The sequence below is a fragment of the Aethina tumida genome, chromosome 3 (genome assembly GCF_024364675.1).
Source record: "Aethina tumida isolate Nest 87 chromosome 3, icAetTumi1.1, whole genome shotgun sequence".
Classification (NCBI taxonomy): domain Eukaryota; kingdom Metazoa; phylum Arthropoda; class Insecta; order Coleoptera; family Nitidulidae; genus Aethina; species Aethina tumida.
Window position 1 is genome coordinate 13,795,981 of NC_065437.1, and position 26,086 is coordinate 13,822,066.

Genomic DNA, 26,086 nt, shown 5'->3' on the forward strand with positions numbered 1-26,086 from the left:
TAAATAACCATTTTTTGACAAAATCTAATCTATCAATTAGTGAAAATGCCACATTTCTCTTATGTATTGTTTCTAAATAACAAACATTCATTTTTTGAATCAGTTAGTGAAAATGCACCATTTCTATCTTGTTTTATTTCTACGTAAGAAGATCAAATTAACACTAAATTGTCAAGGTTAAAATTTATAGTTTTTAGTTTATTTCCCGGTAAATATTCATTTTTTGGCCAAATATGATAAAAGAATTAAGCAGCATACAATAAACAATGACGAATCAAACAGTCAAAATGCCACATTTATACATTGTTTTCTTTCTACGTCAGAAATGTCAAATTAACACTCATTTATCAAGTTTAAACTTAATAATTTTCAGTTTATTGCCCAGTAAATATTAAATTTTTGACCAAATTTGATATAAAAATTAAAATACATTCAATAAACAATTTCGAATCAGTTAGAAGCAAATGCCACATTTCTACACTGCTTTGTTTATACGTAAAAAATGTCAAATTTACACTAAATTATCAAGATTAAAATTTATAGTTTTCAGTTTATTCCCCGGTAAATATTCATATTTTGGCCAAATCTGATAATAAAACTAAGAAGCATATAATAAACAATGACGAATCAATTAGTCAAAAATCCAAATTTCTACATTATTTGGTTTCTACGTACGAAATGTCAAATTAACACTAATTTATCAGTATTAAAATTTATAATATTCAGTTTATTTCCCAGAAATTATTAATTTTTTGGCCAAAATTAATAAGTATATAATAAAAAACGAATGAAGAATTAATTAGTGTTACATGCCACATTTTATCTTCCTTTGTTTTTATGAAAAAAACGTCAAAATTGACATTAATTTGTTAAGGTTAAAGTTAATTCTTTACTAATTCTTCATTTTTTGATTAAATCTGATTAAAAAATTAAGAATCACACTAATGACAACAATTCACTTTTGTCATACTTTGTCTCTACGTAAAAATGCAAAATTGACCCTAATTTGTTAAGGTTATAATTTAGTTTTAAATTTATTCCCTGCTAAATATTCATATATTGATCAAATCTAATAAAAAATTTAAAGAAGTATACAATGAACAATGACTAATCAATTAATGAAAATAACACAATTCAATATTGTCTCTATATAAAAACGTCAAAATTAACACTTATTTGTTAATGTTAAAATTTATAATGTTCAGTTTATTATCTACTAAATTTTGATAAAATTGAAAAATGTTTCTTAATTTTTCTAAATTATTTGAAAAAGACAAAACTATTTTCTTATTCTTATTTGTAAAGAAATGTCAAAATTTGTTAAGGTTAAAATTTATAGTTTTCAGTTTATAGTTTTTATTCGTTTTTTAATTAAATTTGATAACAAGAATTAAAAAATGAATCAATAAATGAAAACGACTAATTGATATAATTTCAAAGTCGACACGAATTTATTGACTTTTATCGTTTTCAATTTATTCTGTGTAAAATACTTATTATTTAATCGAATCTAATAAAAAATTTACACGAAATAAGAATCAATTAACGTAGAAACAGTTTCCTTGTTCCATTTACAGGCAAAAAATTGCCGAAAACCCATTAATTTTATCATCATCAAAACGTCGTCAACTTAGGTCACGTGCAACAGTCAACGACGACTGTTTCATCTAAAAAAAAAAAAAAGTTTGGAAAACCAATTGAACGATAACGTTAAACCGGATGGATAATTTAGGAGTGCATCGTACAAACCGAGGTCCGCGACGATGGAGCGCTATAAAAACGATTTTTTGTCGCATTCCAATTCCGTGCGAAACAGTTGGCCATGACAGACTGGCGCCATGGCCTACTATCTAACAAAATAAATGACGTTCGTCCGTGGCCACGGCAAAACGAACCACAATGGACGTGAACACACCGCGCACCGGTTTAACGCTTTTTAATGGACGGGCTGGAGAAGTCGAAAATTGGGAAAGAAAGTGTTTTTTCTTGATAAAAATCCAAATCCACCTTGCGAACGGTCGGACGATCTCGGTGTCGGTGATGTTGATTAAATTTATTAGTCATATTGTTTGATCAGAGGCGTAGAAAACGCCAGTCGGCAATAAATTGATGTGTTATTAATAGTCTTGGTGTCTGTTTGCCTTTCGCTAGGCAGGCTATAAAATTTACATTTTAATTTCAATAATCACCATTCAATGGACAAACTGCGAAGTATTTAAATTATCGTAAAATATTCAGAAATATGCCATAATTTATGGTGGCGACATTTTTTTTGTCTAGACACATTAACTTGATATCGCTCGTTTTATATATATATATATTTTTTATACGTTGCGGAATTGTGGATGCGAAAACAATTGCATATGCTAATCGAAAGATCAATTGTTTCCATTGCTAAACAATTTTTCGCACGTAATTCCAATAAACAGACGATCATTTCTGTGAGACTGCGGAATGAGCATTTTCAAATATGTATTTATTGCCAATTATAACATTATGTGCAATTAAGTTGAGTGATGTTTAGTGTTGACGCGAAGAATTCGAAGTATTCCACTAAAATAATTATTTATTTATCATGTACGGATCCTGTTTGGATTCATTATAAATAACTCTCAACATATTTATAATATATGTAATACGTAATATTGATTAAAATATAATTATAAAACAATTTTAGTATATCTATCGAAGGTGAGTAACAGGAAATTATAGTTAAAACTCTGTGAAACTATATGAAATAATTAAAAATATCCAATACTACACAATTAGTTGTGCCTAACTATGAGTGATTGAGAATTTAATAAAAAAAGATGAACTTAAACAGGAAAAAAAAAATAGTAACAATTTTAGATACAAATTCACTGTCTGATATTTTAAGTCCATCTTTTCACATGTTTGATTAGAGAATACAAAAAATGTTGATATTGATTCCCATTAAATACTATTAAAAATGAGTTTTTGTTTTAAATGATGAAAATATAATTTTTTAATAAGAATTTTAATGATATTTTGATGTAAAAAACAGACACTTCAAATTATCTACATATTTTAATGTATATCCAAAATTGCTAATATTTCTTTTTTGTGTTAAATTTGTTTTAAATTTATTTTTATTCTTTTCTTAGGAAATCATATATTTTTGATAATTAATGAGATATTAAAAATAATTGTAACATAAATTGCAGTGATTGTTTCACGTCCAAAACTATATTTATATTATCTTGTTTCACTTTTGAGTTAAAAAATGTTAAGACTGATTCTCATTAATTACAGTTAAAAATAAGTTTTCAGTTTAAATAATGAAAATATTTATTTTTTGATTAGAATATTAATTTTAATTAATTATGAAATTTATTAGAGAACACAAAAATTGTTGATATTGATTCCCATTAAATACTATTAAAAATGAGTTTTCGTTTTAAATGATGAAAATATAAATTTATTAATAAGAATTTTAATGATAATTTAATGTAAAAAAATCTTCAAATTATCTACATATTCTAATCAGATATTAAAAATAATTGTAACATAAATTGCAGTGATTCTTTCAAGAACAAAAAATGTCTTGTTTCACTTTTGAATTAAAAAATAATGAGACTGATTCCCATTAGTTACAGTTAAAAATAAGTTTTCAGTTTAAATAATGAAAATATTTATTTTTTGATTAGACAAGTAGTAAATACTATTAAAAATGAGTTTTCGTTTTAAATGATGAAAATATAAATTTTTTAATAGGAATTTTAATGAAATTTAATGTAAAAAAATCAGACACTCAAATTATTTACATATTTTTAATGTATATCCAAAATTATTACTATTTTTTTCTGTTAAATCCTATTTTTATTCTTTTGTTTTGTAAATCATATATTTTGATAATTATTCAGATTTTAAAAATAATTGTAACAATAAATTGCAGTGGGAACAAAAACTATAATTATATTATTTTGTTTCACTTTTGAATTAAAAAAATGTTAAAACCTATTCTCATTAATTACTGTTAAAGATAAGTTTTCAGTTTAAATAATGAAAATATTTATTGTTTGGTTAGAATTTTAATAATAATATAATACGAAAAAAAAAAACAGTGAAAACGACCTATTTGTAAATTATATCCAAAAATTGTTATTACTTATTTTCATGTTAAATTTATTTATTTACTTTTGATAATTACTCAAATTTAAAAAATAATTATAACTATGCTTTGTTACAGGATCAATAACTATATAATTATATTTTTTCTCACTAAGTTACTCTTAAAAATGAGTTTCAGTTTAAATAATAGAATAATAGAATAGAAAAAACATTTTTTACTTTAATAATTTAGACATTCATTTGTTTATTTTTCATTTTCCCTAATAAAAATTAAATGTGTAGAAAAAACTAATGATTGGCAGAATTTTATTTTCCTTCCAACAGTGAGTAACAGGAAACGGCACTTTCCAGATCGTGGAAAAGTCGAACGTCAGCCAACATTTATTTCTACGTAACTCGTCATTTTTTCCAAATGAAGCAGTAGAGACAGATCGAGGGTGGTCGATTTACCGGTCGCGGCCACATTCCCCGGATAATTAGAGATAAAGCCGACATAAACATAGAATTTTATTGCGCTAAAAACCGACCCGATATCCCGATTCAATTATATTTCGACCGGGAATGCCAATTATTATTTAAAACACACCGTAACTATTTTCCCACGTATGCCTATCAAATAAAACCCGATCCGTAAATGGGAATCAGGAATCCGTAATGGTATCGGTTAAAATGCCGTTTTATATTGTCACACCTGCGAAATCATAACGACGGAACGATTTCGCTTGATCCTCGCCTCCAATCAGACCCGTAATTAACGATTTTTACGCGTCGATTCCGTGGGATTGCGGATCGAATCCGGCACAACACACGCATCTCTTCGGTTCACGCGTGAATAATAAAAGTGACGTTTTTTTCCCCGTTCATGCGTCGCGTGAAAAGTGCATATTCTGTCTTGACGTCAGCACGAACGGAACTACAATGTAATTGAAGTGATGCAGGAACAACCGCATCTTTATATTTATTGAAACCCGAACGCCACGTGTGTTTCTTCTTCATGTTTATCGTGCGGCGTATAAATAAAAATAATTGTGTAATAATGAAACGTTAAATGTGTACCTTAAAAATTTATGTATTTGTCGGCCTCCCATTGAAATTTATGCGCTGTAAATTTACTAGTAAAATCTCGTATTTACAGACAACATATTTAAAAAAAAACGATTTAATAAAACGTCCGCCGGTTTATTTTTACTGGCCGTTGCAGGAACTGCCACACAAGATATACGACACTACTCGAAAATAAATAAATATTCCGAGAAATAACTATTTAGGAAGCGTTTAATATTCGCCGACCTCGAGAATAAATAATATTTTATATTGTACACTAATTTTTTTTACCGCGTTCGCCGACTTGCCAACAGATATGAACGGTGACAAATTTTTACATCAACTCTTTGTCCCTGAAACAGACACTGCAACTAAATGATATAATTATTTTTAAAATTTGAAAAATGATCAGAATTATGTTTCTCGACACAAAAATGTAAAAATAGATCATTTAACATGAAGAAAAGTTAGTAGTTTGTGACATAAATTAGAAATAGATAATTTTCACGTTCAATTAATTGTAATATTTTAATGAGAACAATTTAGAATTCATTTTGGCAATTTTTATGCAGTCTACTTTGGCAATTTTTTAGGTAAAAATGTTGCTTGAGAGAAAAATAACTATTTCACAGATTAATTCGTTATTATTTTTTGATTACTACTTTATATTTTCATTTAATTTAATCAATCAATAAATATTTTACATAATTTAAACAGAAAACTCCCATTTTTAATGAGAACAAATTAGAGTCCACTTTGGTAATTTTTTATGTAAAAATGTTGCTTGATAAAAGTATAACTATTTCAGCAGTAAATTTTTATTGTTTTTTGAATACTATACTCTATATTTCCATTTAATTCAATTAATAAATGAATATTTTATACAATTTAAACTGAAAACTCCCATTTTTAATGAGTACAAATTACTTTCCACTTTGACAATTTTTTATGTAAAAATTATGCTTGACAAAAGTATAACTATTTCAGCAGTAAATTTTTATTGTTTTTTGAATACTATACACTATATTTTCATTTAATTCAATTAATAAATGAATATTTTATATAATTTAAACTGAAAATTCCCATTTTTAATGAGAACAAATTAGAGTCCACTTTGTCAATTTTTTATGTAAAGTTGTTGCTTGATAAAAGTATAACTATTTCAGGAGAAAATTATTTATTGTTTTTTGAGTACTATACTCTATATTTTCATTTAATTCAATTAATAAATGAATATTTTATATAATTTAAACTGCAAACTCACATTTTTAATGAGAACAAATTATAGTCCACTTTGGCAATTTTTTATGTAAAAATGTTGTTTGATAAAAGTATAATTATTTCAGAAGTAAATTTTTTATTGTTTTTTGAATACTATACTCTATATTTCCATTTAATACAATTAATAAATGAATATTTTATATAATTTAAACTGAAAACTCAGATTTTTAATGAGAACAAATTACAGTTCACTTCGGCAATTTCTTATCTAAAATTGTTGCTTGATAAAGATATAACTATTTCACCAGTAAATCGTTATTGTTTTTTGAATTCTTCTCTATATTGTCATTCAAATCAATTAATAGATTAATAATATACATAATTTAAACTTAAAAATCGCCAATAAATCCGTTTTTTAAATATTTATTTAAATGTCGAATCCAATTATAAGAAATTTATATAATTTTTAACCAAGATAAATTAGGGCATTGGATAATTTGTAGTAGAACATATTTTAACACTTGAGCATTTGTATGTGGGGTTGAAAGTTTGATTATTTTTATTAAATAATGTGTACAGACATGTTGTCATAGCTGGCGATTAAAATTTATTTTAAACCGAATGACCGACGATATAAACTGAATCTGGCCTGCCAAAACAACATGTTTGTTATTGTTATCGGATCAGATAAGCTACTAAAAATTATAAAGTCATTCATTAAAGTATGTCTGTTTATTTTGTAGGCGCCAATTCCGATATAATCGAAGAGTCCACGCCAAACTCACGAATTACGTTCGGGCCAATTTCCAAACGTAAGGAAAAAAAAAATAATTTAAACAAACGCCATTCAATATGACCCACATAATTTTAATTTGTTGTCGGGTTTACCGTCAGGCCGGCGCCGCAGAAAACAATCGTGCCGCCGCGGCGGAACAATCACAGACTCACGTCGCCGCCGTTCCAACACCGGTCGAATCGATTGTGCCGCACGAATATTCTCGCCCCCCGGTTCTTATCCCCTGACCTAATCCAATGTCATTCGCGGCTATCGGCCGCCGTCACGACGGCGGAGGCCGAGATGGAACGTGGTACACAAGCAAACCACCTGTGGTTGGTCCAACGCACGAACGGAGAAAAGGAAAAAATGCGCCCAATTAGTCGAAAACAACAAGTGGTCGAAATGGGTACGTCACCAAACGGAACGGTTCGAACGGCATGAAAGACGATCGAAAGATAATGTTAAAAATGGAATCGATCTGAGCCGCCACGTACGAACGAGTACCGCTCTCTCGACGCGCAACACACACGGGCCCCATTCAAGGTGACCCACCGGGTCTCCCACCATAAGAGCGGAGCCCTCAGGGCACCAGTCGTAGGGCGTGGTGTCGTCTTTATTACCATATTAATCTCTTTCGACTCGCGATTTTTACAATTTTTTTTTTTGGAATTATTTTTAGACGCAGACGCAATCTTAAGAGGTTTTGGTGGATTTCGACTTACCTCCGTTCGTTGTGAGCGATTCGGGGTACGAATCTCTGGTGACTAAAGGAACTTCGCTGGGTGCCCGATCTGGAACAAAATATCAGTTTTATTAGAGGTCTATTTAAACTAAAACTTAAAAATAACGAAAATGTTTCAAGCTATAATCTCAATAAGCAAAAAAAAAATAAGATAAAATAAAATGAAAAGTATCAGAAGATTGTCAAGTAAAATTAAAAATTTCAAAGGCTAAAAAGGTTTAGAAACGTCAGTTTTAACCATTTTTAAGAAAAAAAAAATGGAAAAGTTTCCAAAACTACCATTTTTAATGAGAACTAGTTAGAATACACTTTGGCAATTTTTTATGAAAAAGATTCCAATTTTTCTATTGTTTTACAGAATGGTCTAAAAATATTCTTAAAAAATTACATAAATCTTAAAAAATTAATTTTATACATAAATTGTCAACTTATTTTGTAGAGAAAGTACAAAATATAAAAAATGCAATTTTGACCAATAGATCTGTCATTTTTGTTTTGTTCTAAATTTTTATAAAATTTTATAAAAAAATGTTAAATTCACAACATAGAAATTGAAAATTGGTAATTTTCTTAAGAAAATAAACGATTCAGTGATGACATTTTTCATAAGAAACTAAAAAAAACTACTAAAATGAACTTTTAACCATTTAATTTGTCATTGTTTTTCCTAATTATCTATAAATATTCATTACGTTTTATAAAAAACTATCTTACACAACAAAAACCTAAAAAATGAACTTTATACATAATTGTCAACTTCAAGTTTATTTTGTAAAAAACTACATCAGATATAAAATGTAGGTTTCATCAATGTCACTATTTTTTCGACTTTATCCAAAATTTTTATAAAATTTTATAATAAAATGTAAAGTTTACAACATAGAAATTCGAAATTGGTAATTTAAGAAATTGAACAATTCAACAGTGACGCTTTTCAAGAGGAATTAAAATATCTACAAAAGTGAACTTTTTACCATTTAATTTATACATAATTGTCAACTTATTTTAGTAACTACAAAAATAAAAAATGGAATTTTGATCAATAGATCTGTAATTGTCTTTTTTGTTTTATTCTAAATTTTCATAAAATTTTATAAAAAAAATAAATTTACAACATGTAAATTGAAAATTGGAAATTGTCTTAAGAAAATAAACGATTCAATGGTGACACTTTTCATAAGAAATTAAAAAAACTACAAAAGTGAACCTTCGACCATTTAATTTGTCATTGTTTTTCCTAGTTATCTATAAATATTCATTATATTTTATAAAAAACTATCTTACACAACAAAAACATAAAAAATGAACTACACTTAATTGTCAACTTTACAACATAGAAATTCGAAATTGATAATTTTTCATTAAGAAATTGAACAATTCAACAGTGACGCTTTTAAAAAGGAATTAAAATATCTACAAAAGTGAACTTTTTACCATTTAATTTTCTATTGTTTTCCTAGTTATATTTTAGTATATATTACATTTTATAAAAAAACTGTAGCTTCCACATCAAAAACCTAAAAAATGAACTTTAAACATAACTGTCAACGTCAAGTTTATTTTGCAGAAAAACTAAAAAAGATAAAAAATGTAATTTTCACCAATAGATTTATCATTGTTTTTTTTTTACTTTGTCTTAAATTTTAATAAGTTTTCTAAAAAAATAAGTTTATAACATAGAAATTGGAAATTAGTAATTTTTAGTTAAAAAATTGAACGATTCAACAGTGACACTTAACTATCTAATGTTATCTTAAAATATTCATACAACTAACATGTATAAAAAACTGAAGATATCACAATAAAACAAAAAAATTCATATAATTTTGACAAATTGACTTATATTTCATTTTTTTTTTTTGTTTATGTTGTAAATTTTTATGATATTTGAAGAATTATATACATTTTAGACTATAGAAAAAATAATCAATTTTGACTATTCCTACTAAAAAATTATTAAAAATACAAAAAAGAATTCGGACAATTTCCTTTCTTGATTTTTTTACGAATCTTCTTCTGAAAAACTGAAAAATACATGTACACAATTTCTTCACTTTAGATATGAGGTGATAGAGATATTTTAACAAGAAAATTATAATATAAATATATACAAAAGTCAATAGATTTTGTTAATTAGTTCTTAAACTCTAACAGATTTTAATCAGTTCCTTTCAGTTAAACCCCATATCATCATATAAAACAGTTCCCAAATGTAGATCATGTCAATTAAATTCATTTTTGGCGTTGTTAAAGTGAATTAGTCGCCAGTCCATTGTTTCGTTTTGACCGTTTTCAGCGACAGGATGTGCGGTGGCGCCTCACGTAGGCGGGGGCGCATCTGAGTGGAACGCGACGACGGGGAGTCGTCGTACACCTGATCCATCTACGCATTGTGTACATTGCACATTACATTTCCTCCCGTCACGATTAATATCGTGGCATTTTTCGGATCGATAAGCACACCCAAAGTTCAACCACCCGCCGAAAAACTCAAGAAATTCTACCACTGAAATTGGCCCGTTTGTAATTGTTTACCGAAACATTCGGGTGCACGTGTGACACAACACATTTTGGTGCAAAAATAGATTTAAAACAGAACACTAGAAACATTCTGAATGGTATTTTTATCATTTTGCAACGGACCGTGCCGATTTGAATGGACGCGGAGCTTTCGGGCACCCGCTCCGGTGCGTCCGGGCCAGAGGCCGTCCGCAAGGAGGGCACCGAAGGTTTCAATTGTTTCGGATCTGTCGAAGAGGCGAACAATTTCCACGGCGAAATGTCCACACACAACAGTTATTTCCTGCCAAAATCGCGTAGACTAAATGAGGTTGACCTTGACGGGCGCCGTCCACAAACACGTGCCTAAAATAAAGAAAATGTCGTGGGAACATCAAGAACTTATTATTAGAGACCGGACTTTCGATGCAACGCGCACTCGTATGGCCGCGACAGAAACGAAAATACCACCGGAACTGTGATCTTGATCGTCGCAAAATTCCTCGGCCATTTCGTTTTCGATTCAATCGTCCGGCTATTTTCGGACCTGTTTTCTGACCCAGTTAGCGGACCGGCTAATTCACTCATTTTAAAAGTTTCAAAAGTCCGGTCTATCTGGGCCGATTATTATTCGGACGGACGACGTCTCTCTCTCTTGCGACCGGGCCGCGAGACCAGAATATTTTACCATTGGACGAAATTCGCCATAAATTATCAACCTATCACCTTGAACACATTACTAATGGCTAAATACAAACTGTTTACATTAGATAAACTATTACGAGATAAACACTGTTGCTTTCGACAGCGCCTAATCTCGACTTAATGTTAATCGTTTTATGGAATTTGTCGTTACATTTCAAAGCTGCTTCAAAATTCAACAACATCCAGTGTAAACATTTCTTTCAACTTCATTTGAGTACTTTCATGGGTAATTTAGACCATAAATAACCATTCATAATTGTTTATGAAAACTAAACTGAACCTATTTTTATTATTTTTTTACTGACTAAAGTTTAAAGTAAATTTCATTAAAAACTGTGAATTAGATAAGTAATAAAATCTGCTAACTATGGAAAAATATGATTCAAATAAACATTTTTTAGGGGAACTACAAAAGAAACATTTTAATATTCAATATTCTACTTTTTTACAATTTTTTCTCAGAAATTTGTACTATTTTATCAGGAACTATTACTGTTGTAAATGGTAACCCAAAATCTTAAATTTCTTCTGCGACAACATGAGTCAACTTTAATAAGTTTTTATGAGTGACGTGATCAACGTTGGAAATGTTAACTTTCTACTATTAAATTTTCCTTTATTTGTTCTATTATCCTAAAAATTTAACAAAATTTAACAAAAACTGTTTCATAATTGTTTTGATATTTAATTACAAAAATACATGAGTTAACTTTAACAATTTTTGTGAGAATACCATAGAAGTTACAAATGTGACCTGTTTATCAATGGATTTTCCAATACCTGTTCTACTCGTCCTATAATTTAAACTAAATTTTATCAAAAACTGTGAATGTCGTAATATCTGGTCATTTAACTATGTAAAAATGTAAGTTAATTTAATAAATTTTTATGAGAAAACCATAAAGGTAATGTAAACTTCTTACTATATGAATTTCTACTGTTTTTACTATTCTTTCTGAAATATTCATTATATTTTATCTTAAACTATTAGTTCCTTAAATAATATAACAAAATATTAAATTTCTTCTTCGACAATATGTGTGTCAACTTTAACATTTTTTATGTCAAAACGATAAACGTTGGAAATATTAACTTTTTACTGTGTGATTTTCTATGATTTGTCCTACTGATACTGATAAACTATTGTCTGGTATTTAACTATAAGATGTTAATTTTAACAATTTTTATGAAAAAACGACAAAAGAAATTTAAACTTTTTACTATTGGATTTTCTACTAGTTTTACCATTCTTACTGAAATTTTCATTAAATTTTACCTGAAACTATTACTGTTATTACCAAAATCTGAAATTTTTTTATAAGAAAACGTTAAACATTGGAAATGTGAACGTTCCACTATTGGATTTTCCTTTATTTGTTCTACTTATTCTAAAATGTTAATCAAATTTAATCTAAAACTGGTCATAATGTCATAATTGACAAACTAACGTCTGGTATTTAACTACAATAAAATATAAGTTAATTTTAACAATTTTAATGAGAAAATCGTAAAAAAATATAAACTTTTCATTATTGGAATATCTACTGTTATTACAATTCTTCCTGAAATTTTCATTAAGTTCTATCTGAAATTATTACTGCTATAAAAAATAAAACAAAATCTGAAATTACTTCTTCAACAGTGTATGTGTCAACTTTTTATATTTTTTATGAGGAAACGATAAACGTTGGTAACGTGAACTTTCACTATTGGATTTTTCATGATTTATCCTACTCATGTTAAAATTTAATATAAATTTTATCAAAAAATGTGGATGTCATAGTTGAAGTCTGAAATATACAAGTTAACTTTAATAATTTTTATAAAAAAAAAACTATAAAAATAAATATAAACTTTTTACCAGTGGATTTTCTACTGTTTTTTACCATTGTTCCTAAATTTTTAATTCAATTTTATATATAAACCAAAATCTGAAATTTCTTCTTCGACAATATATGGGTCGGCTTTAACAACTTTTTATGAGAAAAAGATAAACGCTGTAAATGTGAATTTTTCAGTATTGGATTTATCCTAAAATTCAAATTAAATTTTATCAAAATCTATGAATGTGATAATTGGTTAACCCAAATCTGATATTTAACTACTAAAAATTATGAGTTCACTTTAACAATATTCATGAGCATACATTAACAGTTAGGAATATGAACTTTTCATTTTTAGATTTTTTCTCATTTTTATGAGAACCCCTTAGAAGAAGTTAGAAAGGTGAATTTTTGTCCATTTTTATTTTTTTCTTTTTCCTTTAAACATAATGCTGAAAAAATTGTGAAATAATTGATATTACTCAACTTTTGACACATTTTTGAGCTTGGCCAAAATTTTTCATGACAAACAAATTTTCAATTTATTTTTATCTGAAATCAATTAGCATAATCAGACGCAAAATAATTTTGACATCCCGCTTGACCGAGTCTGATGACATCTTTAGCGCGGATTAATTTGGCCGGTCGCACCGTCGCTAATTAATTTAATTTAAAAACGTCATAAACGCCACTTAAATTTAGACCCGCTAATTTATTTCGACCGTAAAAATTGAGTCTTAATTTATTTTAACGATTGATCGTAAAAACTGCGTCGCGGGCATAAATTACATTTTTTCCGAATTGAAATTAATTACGTACAAATGGCGGGACAGGCCTTTCGAATGTCGCACGATTGTAAATATTTTATAAGTTTGTTATATAAACATGATGTAACTTAGCATTTTATATGCTCGCCAGTCGTTAAATTTTATATGTCCATCGTATTTTAGGAAAATCAGTGTGTCGCTTTATAAATACGTTAATGGGCGCCCGATTACATTTTAATTTTTAAGCCGCGAGACAGCTATATTATTGTGTTGGTGATCGGAAAACGGTAACGAAAAACGAAGCGAAATCAAGAAAGCGACAGTGAGAATTACACGGTGGCGCCGGCTTGTTTAACTTTCTATTGGCAAAAGGTCAGTGCGTCAGAAAAAGCACAACTCTAAACAAGAGTAAATACGTTTTAAAGTAGGTGTTGCTAATTACATTTTCATTGTTTGTTTCCATGTTACCATCTTTTCAAACTGCCAGCTTTGTGTGTACTTGTGTAGTTTATTACACCAACATTTTCTGACACAATTTTAACTAAAATAAATACAATTATGACAATTTACTTCACTACCGTAAAACTGTTAAGGATACACAAAAATAACCGCGAAATGTGGCTTGTATTCGTAAAACAACCAATTTGCACACAAAAATCTTGACGCCCAAATTTTTCGGATCATGTCGAATCGGTCTATTAATTATACAAGTTAAAAACACTTTCGTTTGCATAGAAACAAGTGTTCTATTTAAACGACCAAAATATACATACTGTACCCGAACAAATTTAGATATTTTTGAATAACTGGTCAATTTGTCATGGTTTCTTTTTAAACATTTTTAACGAGCAAATTATTATTTAATTTTACAAGCAACAAGTGCAATAAAAACGACGGGAATAGATTTAGAAATGATACAGCGAAGATGTGTAATAAGCAACAGGTGGTTTTATTTTCAGATTCAGAGTTGCTGCTTTTGCAACTTGAAATGTCTTTCTAGAATAATGAGCGTACAATTTAATATAAAATACTAATGCAATTACCTGGTTTATTTAATTAAAAAAAAATACTGATATTAACAAATTGTGTAAAGTTTTATTTTAATTGAAATACTGAGAACTGTCGTTTTTATGAATAAATAAGGGACAACTAAAGGAAATTTTTTATGGAAAAACTAGATAATACATCAATATAAGCTTTCACCACGTTTTCTTCCTCGTTTTATTAATTTTCTCCAAAATTTTTCTGAAACTGTTAAAAAAATAGGGGAAAACATTTTTTATGGAAAAACTAGATAGGCTTTTTATCTTATTTTCTTCCTTGTTTTGTTAAATTACCCCAAAGTTTCTAGCAGATTTTTTAGCAATTGTTAATTGAAAAACTAAGAACTGCCGTTTTGGTAAGAAAAAATAAGGAATTACATTGAATTTTGTATGGAAAAACTAGATATGATATTAATGTATACTTTTTACCACATTTTCTTCTTTATTTTATGAATTTACCTCCAAATTTCTAGAAACTTTTACAGAAACTATAAATTTTTATAACTGAAAAACTGTGAACTGTCGTTTTGCTAAGTAAAATGGGGGATAACTTTGAATTTTGTTATGAAAAAACTAGATAAAATATCAATATAAGCCTTTTACTACATTTTCTTCTTTGTTTTATTAATTTACCAAAAAATTTCTAGGAAATTTTTCAGCAAATATTAATTTTTATAACTGAAAAACTAAGAACTGACATTTTGCTAAGAAAAAATGAGGGATAACATTGAATTTTTTATGGAAAAACTAGATATGATATCAATATATACTTTTTACCACATTTTCTTCTTTGTTTTATTAATTTATCCCAAAATTTTTAGAAATTTTTACAGCAACTATTCATTTTTATAACTGAAAAACTTAGAACTGTCGTTTTGCCAAGAAAAAATAAGGGATAACATTGAATTTTTTATGGAAAAAGTAGATATGATATCAATATATACTTTTTACCACATTTTCTTCTTTGTTTTATGAATTTCACCCAAAATTTCTAGAAATTTTTACAGCAACTATTCATTTTTATAACTGAAAAACTGAGAACTGTCGTTTTGCTAAGAAAAAATAGTGGATAACTTTGAATTTTTTATGGAAAAACTAGATAAAATATCAATATAAGCTTTTTACTACATTTTCTTCTTTGTATTATTAATTTATCAAAAAATTTCTAGGAAATTTTTTAGCGACTGTTAACATTTATAACTAAAAAACTAAGAACTACTGTTTGCTAAGAAAAAATAAGGGGTAACACTGATATTTTTATGGATAAACTAGATAAAATATCAATATAAGCTTTTTACTACATTTTCTTCTTTGTTTTATTAATTTACCAAAACTTTTATAGTAAATTTTTCAACGACTGTTAATTTTAATAAATGAAAAACTAATTTTATTAATTTACCCCAAATTTCTAGCAAAAAACTGTCGTTTTTCTAAGAAAAAGGTTCTTACCACTTTTCCTACATTGAATTTCTAAAAAAAATTTCTAACAAAAATTGATACACTGTTGAGTATTAGTTCTTTCTTGTTTTATACGTTTGCAATAATTTCCTCTAAATTTTACCAAAATTGTGAATGTTATAACTGAGAAATTACGAATAACCATTTTTCTAAGTAAAAATAAAAATATAAATTTTTTACCATTTGATTTTTCAATATTTATTCATTTACCTAAAAATTCCCTTATATTAAACTTAACATTGTATTCGAATCAAAGAACATAGTTTCGTCAATTTAACTTAAAATCATGTTGATTTAAAGGTTGATTAATTTTAAGTCAGAAATGAAATTTACTTTTTGCGTGTCAAAAGAGAAACTAGTCCGATGACTTCTGCGGTCCGTTCCATCAATAACAGGAAACAATGGTGAAATAGTCGTCCAATTAGCGACGTTTCGGTCGCGGCTCGCAATTAACGTCGAAGTTTCCTGCCGGGATTATTCGGCCGGTGTGCGAGTGGCGCCAGGAAGTGTCGGTTGTGCATAAAGGCCACCTGTAACGCTCCGCCGAAGGAAAAATCGCGGACGGACAAACTCTTGCGGCCCGCTAAAGTTACCGTCCTTGTGCGCCGGCAACGTCGCGCTCGCAGCATCCCGACAAATGGATGCCGGTTTCCTGCTGTCGTGCACACGAGCACCGCACTGCCGGCAGGAGAAAGAAATCGCTTCGATAATGGTGGCGATCGAATCAATTATTAAATGGCGTTTTTTCGGTTGAAAAACCGAACTTTTACACGGTTTAATTAACTTAAGCTAACCGAATTATGGAGCCGGGCTTAATTAATTAACAGCAATGTTTTTTCCAATTGAGAAAATCCATCAATTATGTTACCCCGCCTATTAATTTGTACTAGATGTTGTGTTCATTCATTCAATTAAATCCCGTCTGCAAATAGCAACACAATAAGCACTTTAGTTAATAATCATCGGAATGCGGCGTTTTTTCCACGAATTCAATCGACAGAGATGGTTCGTTCATTCATCTGTCGCATTGTTGAACCTGAACTGCGACGAAAATAGACGTGGAGATACATTTTACCTACATTATGTGTTGATTGTGACAAATTCGCATTAAAATGGGTATCTAGCAGATAAATCGTCCGCGAGAATTCTAATATTGCCAAGAATTATTGTTTTGTCAGTCGATTTGGCAAAAGATGCGCAACCGACAATATTAATGACGCCCGTGTTTTCATCAAACAGAAACCGGCAACGTAAATCTCAACCTCGCTGATTTATCTGAGAAAAAAAAATCACCTCTCAACTATAGCGCAGTGGTGCACACGTAATTACGGAGAATTAAAGTAAATTTACACAAGGAACGAGTTGCCTGTCATTATGATTTTCCCCTCGCATTCGTTTTCTTTTTTATCTTGTTAGAAAAACAGCTCATCTCGCAATAAAACCCCGGTCGCTGTGTTTGTCTTGGTTTAATTGTCGTCGATGGCTTTTTGTGCTTGATGTTTGTAGTATTGTAGTGTATGTTCAGCTGGTCGCGAACAACCTGAAAGCCTTTCAGCTACTCGACGATTTGTTTTTGTTCGTTAGGGACAATGGGAATTAAGAGGAGACTATTTTTATTGTCTCTTCAAGACACATGTTAACGTAAGGTATGTGGGTAACCACTCCTAAAATTGTACCGAATCGAAATCGTTGATTCATTCATCCGAATTCTTTGCGATGGTGCAACAAAGTACTGTTAATTCTTCCACACAATACAAGAAATGTAAAACTACGACTTTTTTTAATTACTTTAGATATCATTGTGAACTTTTTACCGGTTTGTGTTCATTGTTTTATTTATTTATTACAATTTTTAGGAAACTATTAACTGAGACACTAAAAATTGTCCTTTTAAGAAAAAATAGGGAATAATCAGATAATGTTTTATTTATAGGAAATTTTTCTATTATAACTGAAAAAATAAGAAATGTCGTTCTTCTAAGAAAAAGTAAGGAACAACTTTGAGTTTTTAAGAAAAAACTTGATAAGATATCAATATAAATGTTTAACCACTTTTTCCTTATTTACCCAAACATTTCTAGTAAATTTTTTAGCAATTGTTAATGTTATAACTGTGAAACTAAGTCATTTTTCTAGGTACAAATAAGTGATAATTATTCATAGTTATCACTTATTTAAGAAAGAACTGGATAAGATATAAATATACGTTTTTAACCACTATTTCTTCGTTGTTTTATTCAATTACTCCAAAATTTCTAGGGAATTTTTCAGCAACTGTAAATGTTATAACTGAGAAACTAAGAAATGTCGTTTTTCTAAGTGAAAATAAGGCACATCTTCGAATTTTTAAGGAAAAACTAAATAAGATATAAATATAAGTTTTTAACCATTTTGTCTTCATTGTTTTATTAAATATAAAAAATAAATAAGTATATTAAATTTTTCAGCAATTATTAATGTTATAACTGAGAAACTAAAAACTGTAGTTTTTCTAGGTACAAATAAGTGCTAACTATGAATATTTAAGAAAGAACTAGATAAGAAATAAATATACGTTTTTAACCACTTTTCTCCTTTGTTTTATTCAATTACCCCAAAATTTTTAGGAAATTTTTCAGCAACTGTTAATGTTTTAACTGAGAAACTAAGAAATGTCGTTTTTTTAAGGAAAAATAAGTCACAACTTCGAATTTTTAAGGAAAAACTAAATTAGATATAAATATAAGTTTTTAAACATTTTTTTTTCATTGTTTTATTAAATATAAAAAGTAAATAAGTATATTAAATTTTTCAGCAACTATTAATGTTATAACTGAGAAACTAAGAACTGTCGTTTTTCTAGGTACAAATTTATCACTTATTTATACAAGTGATAAATTTGAATATTTAAGAAAGAACTAGATATGATATAAATATACGTTTTTAACCACTTTTTCTTCGTTGTTTTATTCAATTACGCCAAAATTTCTAGGGAATTTTTCAGCAACTGTTAATGTTATAACTGAGAAACTAAGAAATGTTTTTCTAATAAAAAATAAGGCACAATTTCGGTTAGGTTAGGTTAGGTTAGGTGAACTGTGAAACTAAGTCATTTTTCTAGGTACAAATAAGTGATAATTATTCATAGTTATCACTTATTTAAAAAAGAACTGGATAAGATATAAATATACGTTTTTAACCACTATTTCTTCATTGTTTTATTTATTTATACCAACATTTCTAGGAAATTTTTCAGCAGCTGTTAATGTTATAACTGAAAAACTAAGAACTGTAGTTTTTATGAGAAAAGTAAGGAATATATTATATTTTTAAGGAAACATTAGATAAGGTATCAATATAAGCTTTTAACCGCCCTCTTGATTCATTTATCCCAAAATTTCTAAGAAATTGTTCAGCAACTGTCAATGTTGTACTGAAAAACTAAGAACTATCGTTTTTCTGAGAATAAACAAGGAATTACCTTTAATATTTTTATGGAAAAACATAGGTATATGAGTAATCACTTCCAAATTGAACTGAATCGAAACTTTTTACGATGGTGCAACAAAATACTGTTAATTTACAATCGAAGAAATGTGAAGCGTGTGCAGTACAAAAATAAAAGCGGTTACCCAATTTTCCGGGTAATCGCTGCAGTTGCAGATCAACAACCTCGCCAACACAAAACAACATCAATCAAAAACGGAGCGAGCGTAAATTAATTAAGAGAGAAAAACGCACTTAACGTACAATTCCGGATTGAAATTTTAATGAGAATTCCCCGAGCAATTATAACAAGATTACCACCCAAATCGACGGCCGCCATTAATAATTCCATCTTCCGCGTTTAACGGCTGCGATCTGTTATAAATCTTATAATTAAAAGTCATAAATCGGTGCCCATACGAGCCTGGAACTGCGAATATGCATCCAAGGAATTAATGGCACGACGGCAACAGGTAAAACGATCACTTCATCAAAAACCCGTTGATGTTAATTGAGGCTTCAGAACTGAAAAATTCTGATGGGACCGACCCCAAACTGGACGGTCGAACGACTCGCCGAAACAAAAATAAAACGAAATAAAAACGAAGCGGTTCTAATGGAGAAACCAAACACGGTGTGTATTTTTGCTCGTGGACAAAGTGCGTGCGTGTTTACTTTCTCACATGCGGCACGTACAGAGAATAGCGACGTATCGCAATGCAATGTATGTGTACGATAAAAATGCGGAGCCATTGAAACATGAGCGATACCCATCCGAACGGCCTTGACGGTCGCTAAAATCAACTTTCCGAGTGTGTGTATGCCCAACGTCTCCGTCTCTTTCTCCAGACTTACCTTCAGGTTTTAACATATCGGAACTAGATCGACAGTACGGGGGTGGTGGAGTTTCTGCAACAAAAAAACAACGACATGTTAGTTATGCGATCCGAATCAATTTTATCTGGCGTTTCTCGGAAACGGCGGACGACGGCTTATTGAATAATTAGCCGTACTGAAAAGGTCAACGACTCGTCGCGAGATAAAAGTCAGTGTCGGTTACATCAGGAAAAAACAAACAGCCGTCAGGTGTAGGTCAAATTTGTACGTACGAAAATAATAATGTCCACGGATTTGTTTTCGCGTGAAAATTGTTCATTACGTTTCCAGTCTCTCGACGGCGGACAAACCTACGTATTAGAAAACCTGAAATCCTTGACTGAAGCTTATGGCCATCTTTAACCATTATTGCACAATCGTACGCCGAAAATTTTATGCGCTCGTAACATCCTAACTGTTAATGGTTTGTGAAGGAAAATGTTTTTTCCTTGTTTTAGATTTATCGTCGTTTAAAAATTGTTGTTCACTGAAATTTCGATGGTGATAAATTTGTCGTAGATCTATTTTGAATTTGTAATTTATCGTTTATTGTGCTTTTGTTGATTTAATTTGATGTTGTAGCCAACGCCTTATTGTATCAGTTTGACATAATCCATTTATGTAAATTTAAATTAATAGTAATACTGAGATAGATGACTTTCCAAAATTTGCAAGGTTTATTTTAGTATCAGTATTTTTAAAAACACACATTTATAAATAGTTCTATCCTGCTAATTTAGATTGACAAAATTTTTTGTGGTAATTTTAGTACCTAATTGTATCTCTCAAATATTTCGTTTCGTCAATTTACATAATTTTTTAAACTGTACATTAAAAATATTAAAGAACAATTGAGTTCAATAAATTCCCTCTTCATTTAAATTGCTTAAAATTTGTATAAATGTATAAATAACAACAAATTTACATTTAAATAGACAAATAAAGTGTGAAACTGATGATTATATTAAAATTATAATTCGTATTTTAAAAGTACTAATATTATATACATATAAAATTAGGAATAATTTGGATAATATTATAAACTCTACTTTAAAAATAAAAAAGGTTAATCAACTTAACAGTTCCAATAAATTCCAGTTCTGTATTTAAAGTGTTGAAAATTTAATGTATAAAAGACAACAAGCACATAAATTTTACTTTTGTTTACTAAAAGGAATAAACTTTGAGGTTGATGATTCTACAAAAAATATAACTTGCATTTTAAAAATTATTAATGTTACAATAAAATTGTAACTATATAAAAAATATTAACATTCATTTTCATTTTTTTTTCTCTAGCTATACAAAAAATCATGTAATTTTATTTTAAAATCGGTATTTTTAAAATTGTCACAAATTTATATATTGTGTATTAAATTCTTAAAATTTAAAATGACAATTTTTGTTTGTTGGTATTTTTTGTAACTTTCTCAAAAATTTCGTTCCCTGAATTTGGATAATTTTAAAAATAAGAAAGAATAATCAAATTCAATGAATTCCAGTTGTAGATTTAAAGTGTTGAAAATTTAATGAGTAAAAGACGATTATACAAAAATTACAACTTTTATTTTAAAAATTACTAATATTATAATAAAAATTGTAACCATAACTAACTCACAAAAAATCATGTAATTATATTTTAAAATCGATATGTTTAAAATGAAAGTCACAATTTTATACTTCGTATATTTAATTCTCAAAATTTCGAATGTCAAATATTTTTAGTGGTAATTCTTGTAATTATTTGAAAAATTTCTTTCCCTGAATTTGGATAACTTTATAAATTCTACATTACAAATAAGAAAGAAATTACAGTTCTATGTTTAAAGTGTTGAAAATTTAATAATTAAAAGGCAACAAGCATATAAATTTTACTTGAGTTAACAACAAGATTTAAACTTTGATGCTTACATTTTAAAAAATTATATAAAAATTCTTAAAATTCATTTTACAATTATTTCTAACTAGCAAAAAAGCATATAATTTTATATTAAAATCGGTATTTTTAATATTAAAAACACAAATTTATATTTCGTGTATTTAATTCTACAAATTTAGAATGACCAATATTGTCATTGGTAATGGGAAAATTTAATGAGTAAAAGACAACAAGCACATACATTTTACATGATTTTATAACAAGGAATAAACCTTGAAGCTGATGATTATACAAAAATTACAACTTTTATTTTAAAAATTACTAATATTATATTAAAAATTGTAACCATATAAAAAAATTTAATATTCATTTACAATTATTTCTAACTCACAAAAAATCATGAAGTTATATTTTAAATTCGGTATTTTTAAAATGAAAGTTATAGTTTTATACTTCGTGTATTTAATTCTCAAAATTTAGAATGTCAAAAATATCTTACCCTGAATTTGGATAACTTTATAAGCTCTACATTAAAAATAAAAAAGAATGTCAATTTAACAGTTTTTATAAATTACAGTTCTATGTTTAAAGTGTTGAAAATTTAATGAGCAAAAGACAACAAGCACATAAATTTGCTTGAGTTTACAACAAGAAATAAATTTTGAGGTTTATGATTTTACAAAAAATATAACTTGCATTTTAAAAATTACTAGTACTACAATAAAAATTGTATCTTTATAAAAAATCCTAACATTCATTTTACAATTAATTCTAACTAACAAAAAATCATATAATTTTATTTTAAAATGAATATTTTTAAAATTAAAGTCACAAATTTATACTTTTGTGTATTTAATTCTTCAAATTTAGATTAACAAATATTTTTATTGGTAATCCTTGTACAATAATTCTCTCAAAAATTTTGTTGCCTGAATTTACAAAAAAATAGAAAGTACAATTTAACAGTATCAATGAATTCCATTACTCGTTTAAAGCGTTGAAAATTTAATGTACAAAAGGTAAATTTTACTTAAAGAAATTAATTTACAAATAGAAATATATTGTGAAAATGATGCTGAAATTATTATAGTATCTATTTTAAAAATTACTTATATTAAAATAGGGGTTGTAGCTATGTAAAAAATATTGATAAAGTCATTTTTATGGTAAGTTTATTTAAAGATCTTAAAAATTGGAGTAGTGGTAAATTAAGTGACTAAAAAATAACTGTACCATGGATGTTAAAAACAAATAAACTATAAAACTGACAATTTGTTACGAAATTTAAAATTCTAGCCCGTGTCAAAATGAAATTTGGAACAGTGATAAAACATCTAGACGATTTCCCGAGTTTGGCAAGAAGTTGCGCACCTTGTGTTCCGCCTCGGACCGTTAGAATCGTTTCGTGTCGCCGTTTATTATGCACAACGCATTATGAAACGCCAAGTGCACGACTCCTTTCATCGTCCACAACAGCAATAAACAATATTTCCCGATGTTTTTCAACAGAAACTGCCGGCCGTAAATCGCCGTGCCGTCTGTCAATCGGTCGCGTAATTACGTGAAAAAAATCACCACGTTGCACTTACGGTTTTTCTTAAGAAATTTATCGGATTTACATATCATACGAAACGTGCCGCCGTTTTATCGGAATTCTTTGAAAGCGCCGACCTCTAACATGAGTTCTGCATTAATTGTGGAAGCCGGTGTTTATGGAATATGACGACAGACCGTTATCTTTAACCTCTTCCTCATTATCTTCCACACTGGCTGCGGGAACGTACTCGCACGGTCATACGGAATACGCCAGCGTGTAGGACGGGGAAAAACGGCCAGCGTAGGACTGTCGGCATTTTATCCCGAGATCTAATTTAGCTGGCTCTCTCTCCGACGACAATTGAGAAAATTCGCTGTTCCCATAATTGTTCGGTCGGTTCCACTGAAATCTCATTAGGACTAAAACGATTCAGCCTTGCAATCTTTTTCCACAATCGATCCATCTAATATGGTCGCTAACGAATTTTCGCCGCCGATTATAATTATAAATAAACGCATGTTTAAAGGAGCGTCACAGGTCCGTGTTGCTATGTGTTTTAAGTATATTACGAAAATAAATGAATATCGAAATGCGGCGCCTAAGGCAATAAACATTTACGTGCAAACGGCGCCAATAATAAGTTACTCCATTATTTATGTACTGGCGTAACGCACACACACATCCACATATACTTTAAATTTAAACGTTGCGACGCCACATTAAACCACAATCTTTAACTAATCATAAACTTTATTTTTGTGGTTTGAGTAAATAATAAATTATTTTAATCAACCGTCCACTATAAAACGTATTGAACAAATTTTCGTCGGTTGTTGTTCACATTGTATAAAAGCGTTGGCTGTAAAACCTAATTAAAACAACATAAGTACAATAAACGATAAATTATAAATTCAAAATAGCGCCACGACAAATTTATCACCCACCGTTCGAAATTTCTGCGAATAACAACAGTTTTTGTACGATAATAAATCTAGAAAAAACATTTTTCGTTCCAGAATGTACTGTTTTAAATTTTTGAGGTAATGTACTGGACAATCTGTTTGTTTTGATGCATTTTTTCATAGAAATATTTAAAATTCATGCGCAAAATTTATTACTTCAAACACTCACTTAAAATAAGAATTGAATATTTTGAGAGGTAATTTGTGTCAGGATTAAAAAAATAGTAATTTAAAAAAAGAAAATGAAATACAGTATATTTAGCATCAAATTGGATAAGTTAATTTGTTGAACACAAAATTGTTTAAAGAGCTTCGCAACTTAGTTTTCCTGTTATACAAAACTGTTTAGGAAGTTTCACAATTGTTTAAATTGTATAAACAGCTAATAAAAAAGTTTCTCTCAAATGAAATATTGCTTAAGAATCACAATTCCTTGGATTTAGTATAAAAACTGATCAGATATAAACCCACAATCCAAACAGTTTTTAAACAATTATCAAACCCAGAAAAAATTAAATAAAGTCTATATAAAATTAAGCTAGATATAAAATTTTTTAAATAATTCTGTATAAATGTTAGACAGTTGTAAGACGTTTTAAATAGTTCTCTATAATAAAACCACTCCTAAACCATTTTATATGAAAACATTTTCGAAACTTCAAAAAAAAAATGCTGTATATAAAATTAAGCTAGTTGAGAAATTTCTTACACAATTTTGCTTAAGTTTTAGACAGTTTTAAAACTACTTGTATAATTGTTCTCCATTATATTGTATAATAGTTCTCCATTATAAAACAATTGTAATAACCATTTTGTCTAAAAATTAGGTAGTTGTGTAGTTGCTTAAACAGTTTTATAAAAAATTAAAACATTTTCGAAACTTCCAAAACAATTCTGTATGAGATTAAACGTAAACCATTTTGTGTAAAATTTAAAGAATTGTGAAAGTGAATAAACAGTTTTATAAAAAATTAAAGAATTTTCGAAACTTCCAAACCAATTTTATATAAAATTCAGCTATTGTAAAATTTCTTAGACAATTCTTTATAAAACCTGCTAAACTATTTTGTGTAAAATTTAGGTAGTTGTAAAACTCCATAAAGTTTTATAAAAAATTAAAACATTTTTGAAACTTCAAAAAAAAAAATCTCTAACATATAAAATTAAGCTAATTGTGAAATTTTTTAGACAATGC

The 26,086-nt window shown here is 28.5% G+C and overlaps 1 protein-coding gene across 1 annotated transcript in view; it reads right to left on the reverse strand.

Moving 5' to 3' along the window:
- LOC109600676 (mothers against decapentaplegic homolog 6) overlaps positions 1-26,086 on the reverse strand; it is a 49,155-nt gene that overhangs the window by 12,469 nt on the left and 10,600 nt on the right. The window contains exons 2-3 of the mRNA XM_020016853.2: positions 20,493-20,546; positions 7,858-7,926 (exon numbers count right to left, since the gene is read on the reverse strand). Of these exons, the coding sequence (XP_019872412.2) occupies positions 7,858-7,926; positions 20,493-20,546 (123 nt within the window). The remainder of the gene's footprint in view (positions 1-7,857; positions 7,927-20,492; positions 20,547-26,086) is intronic.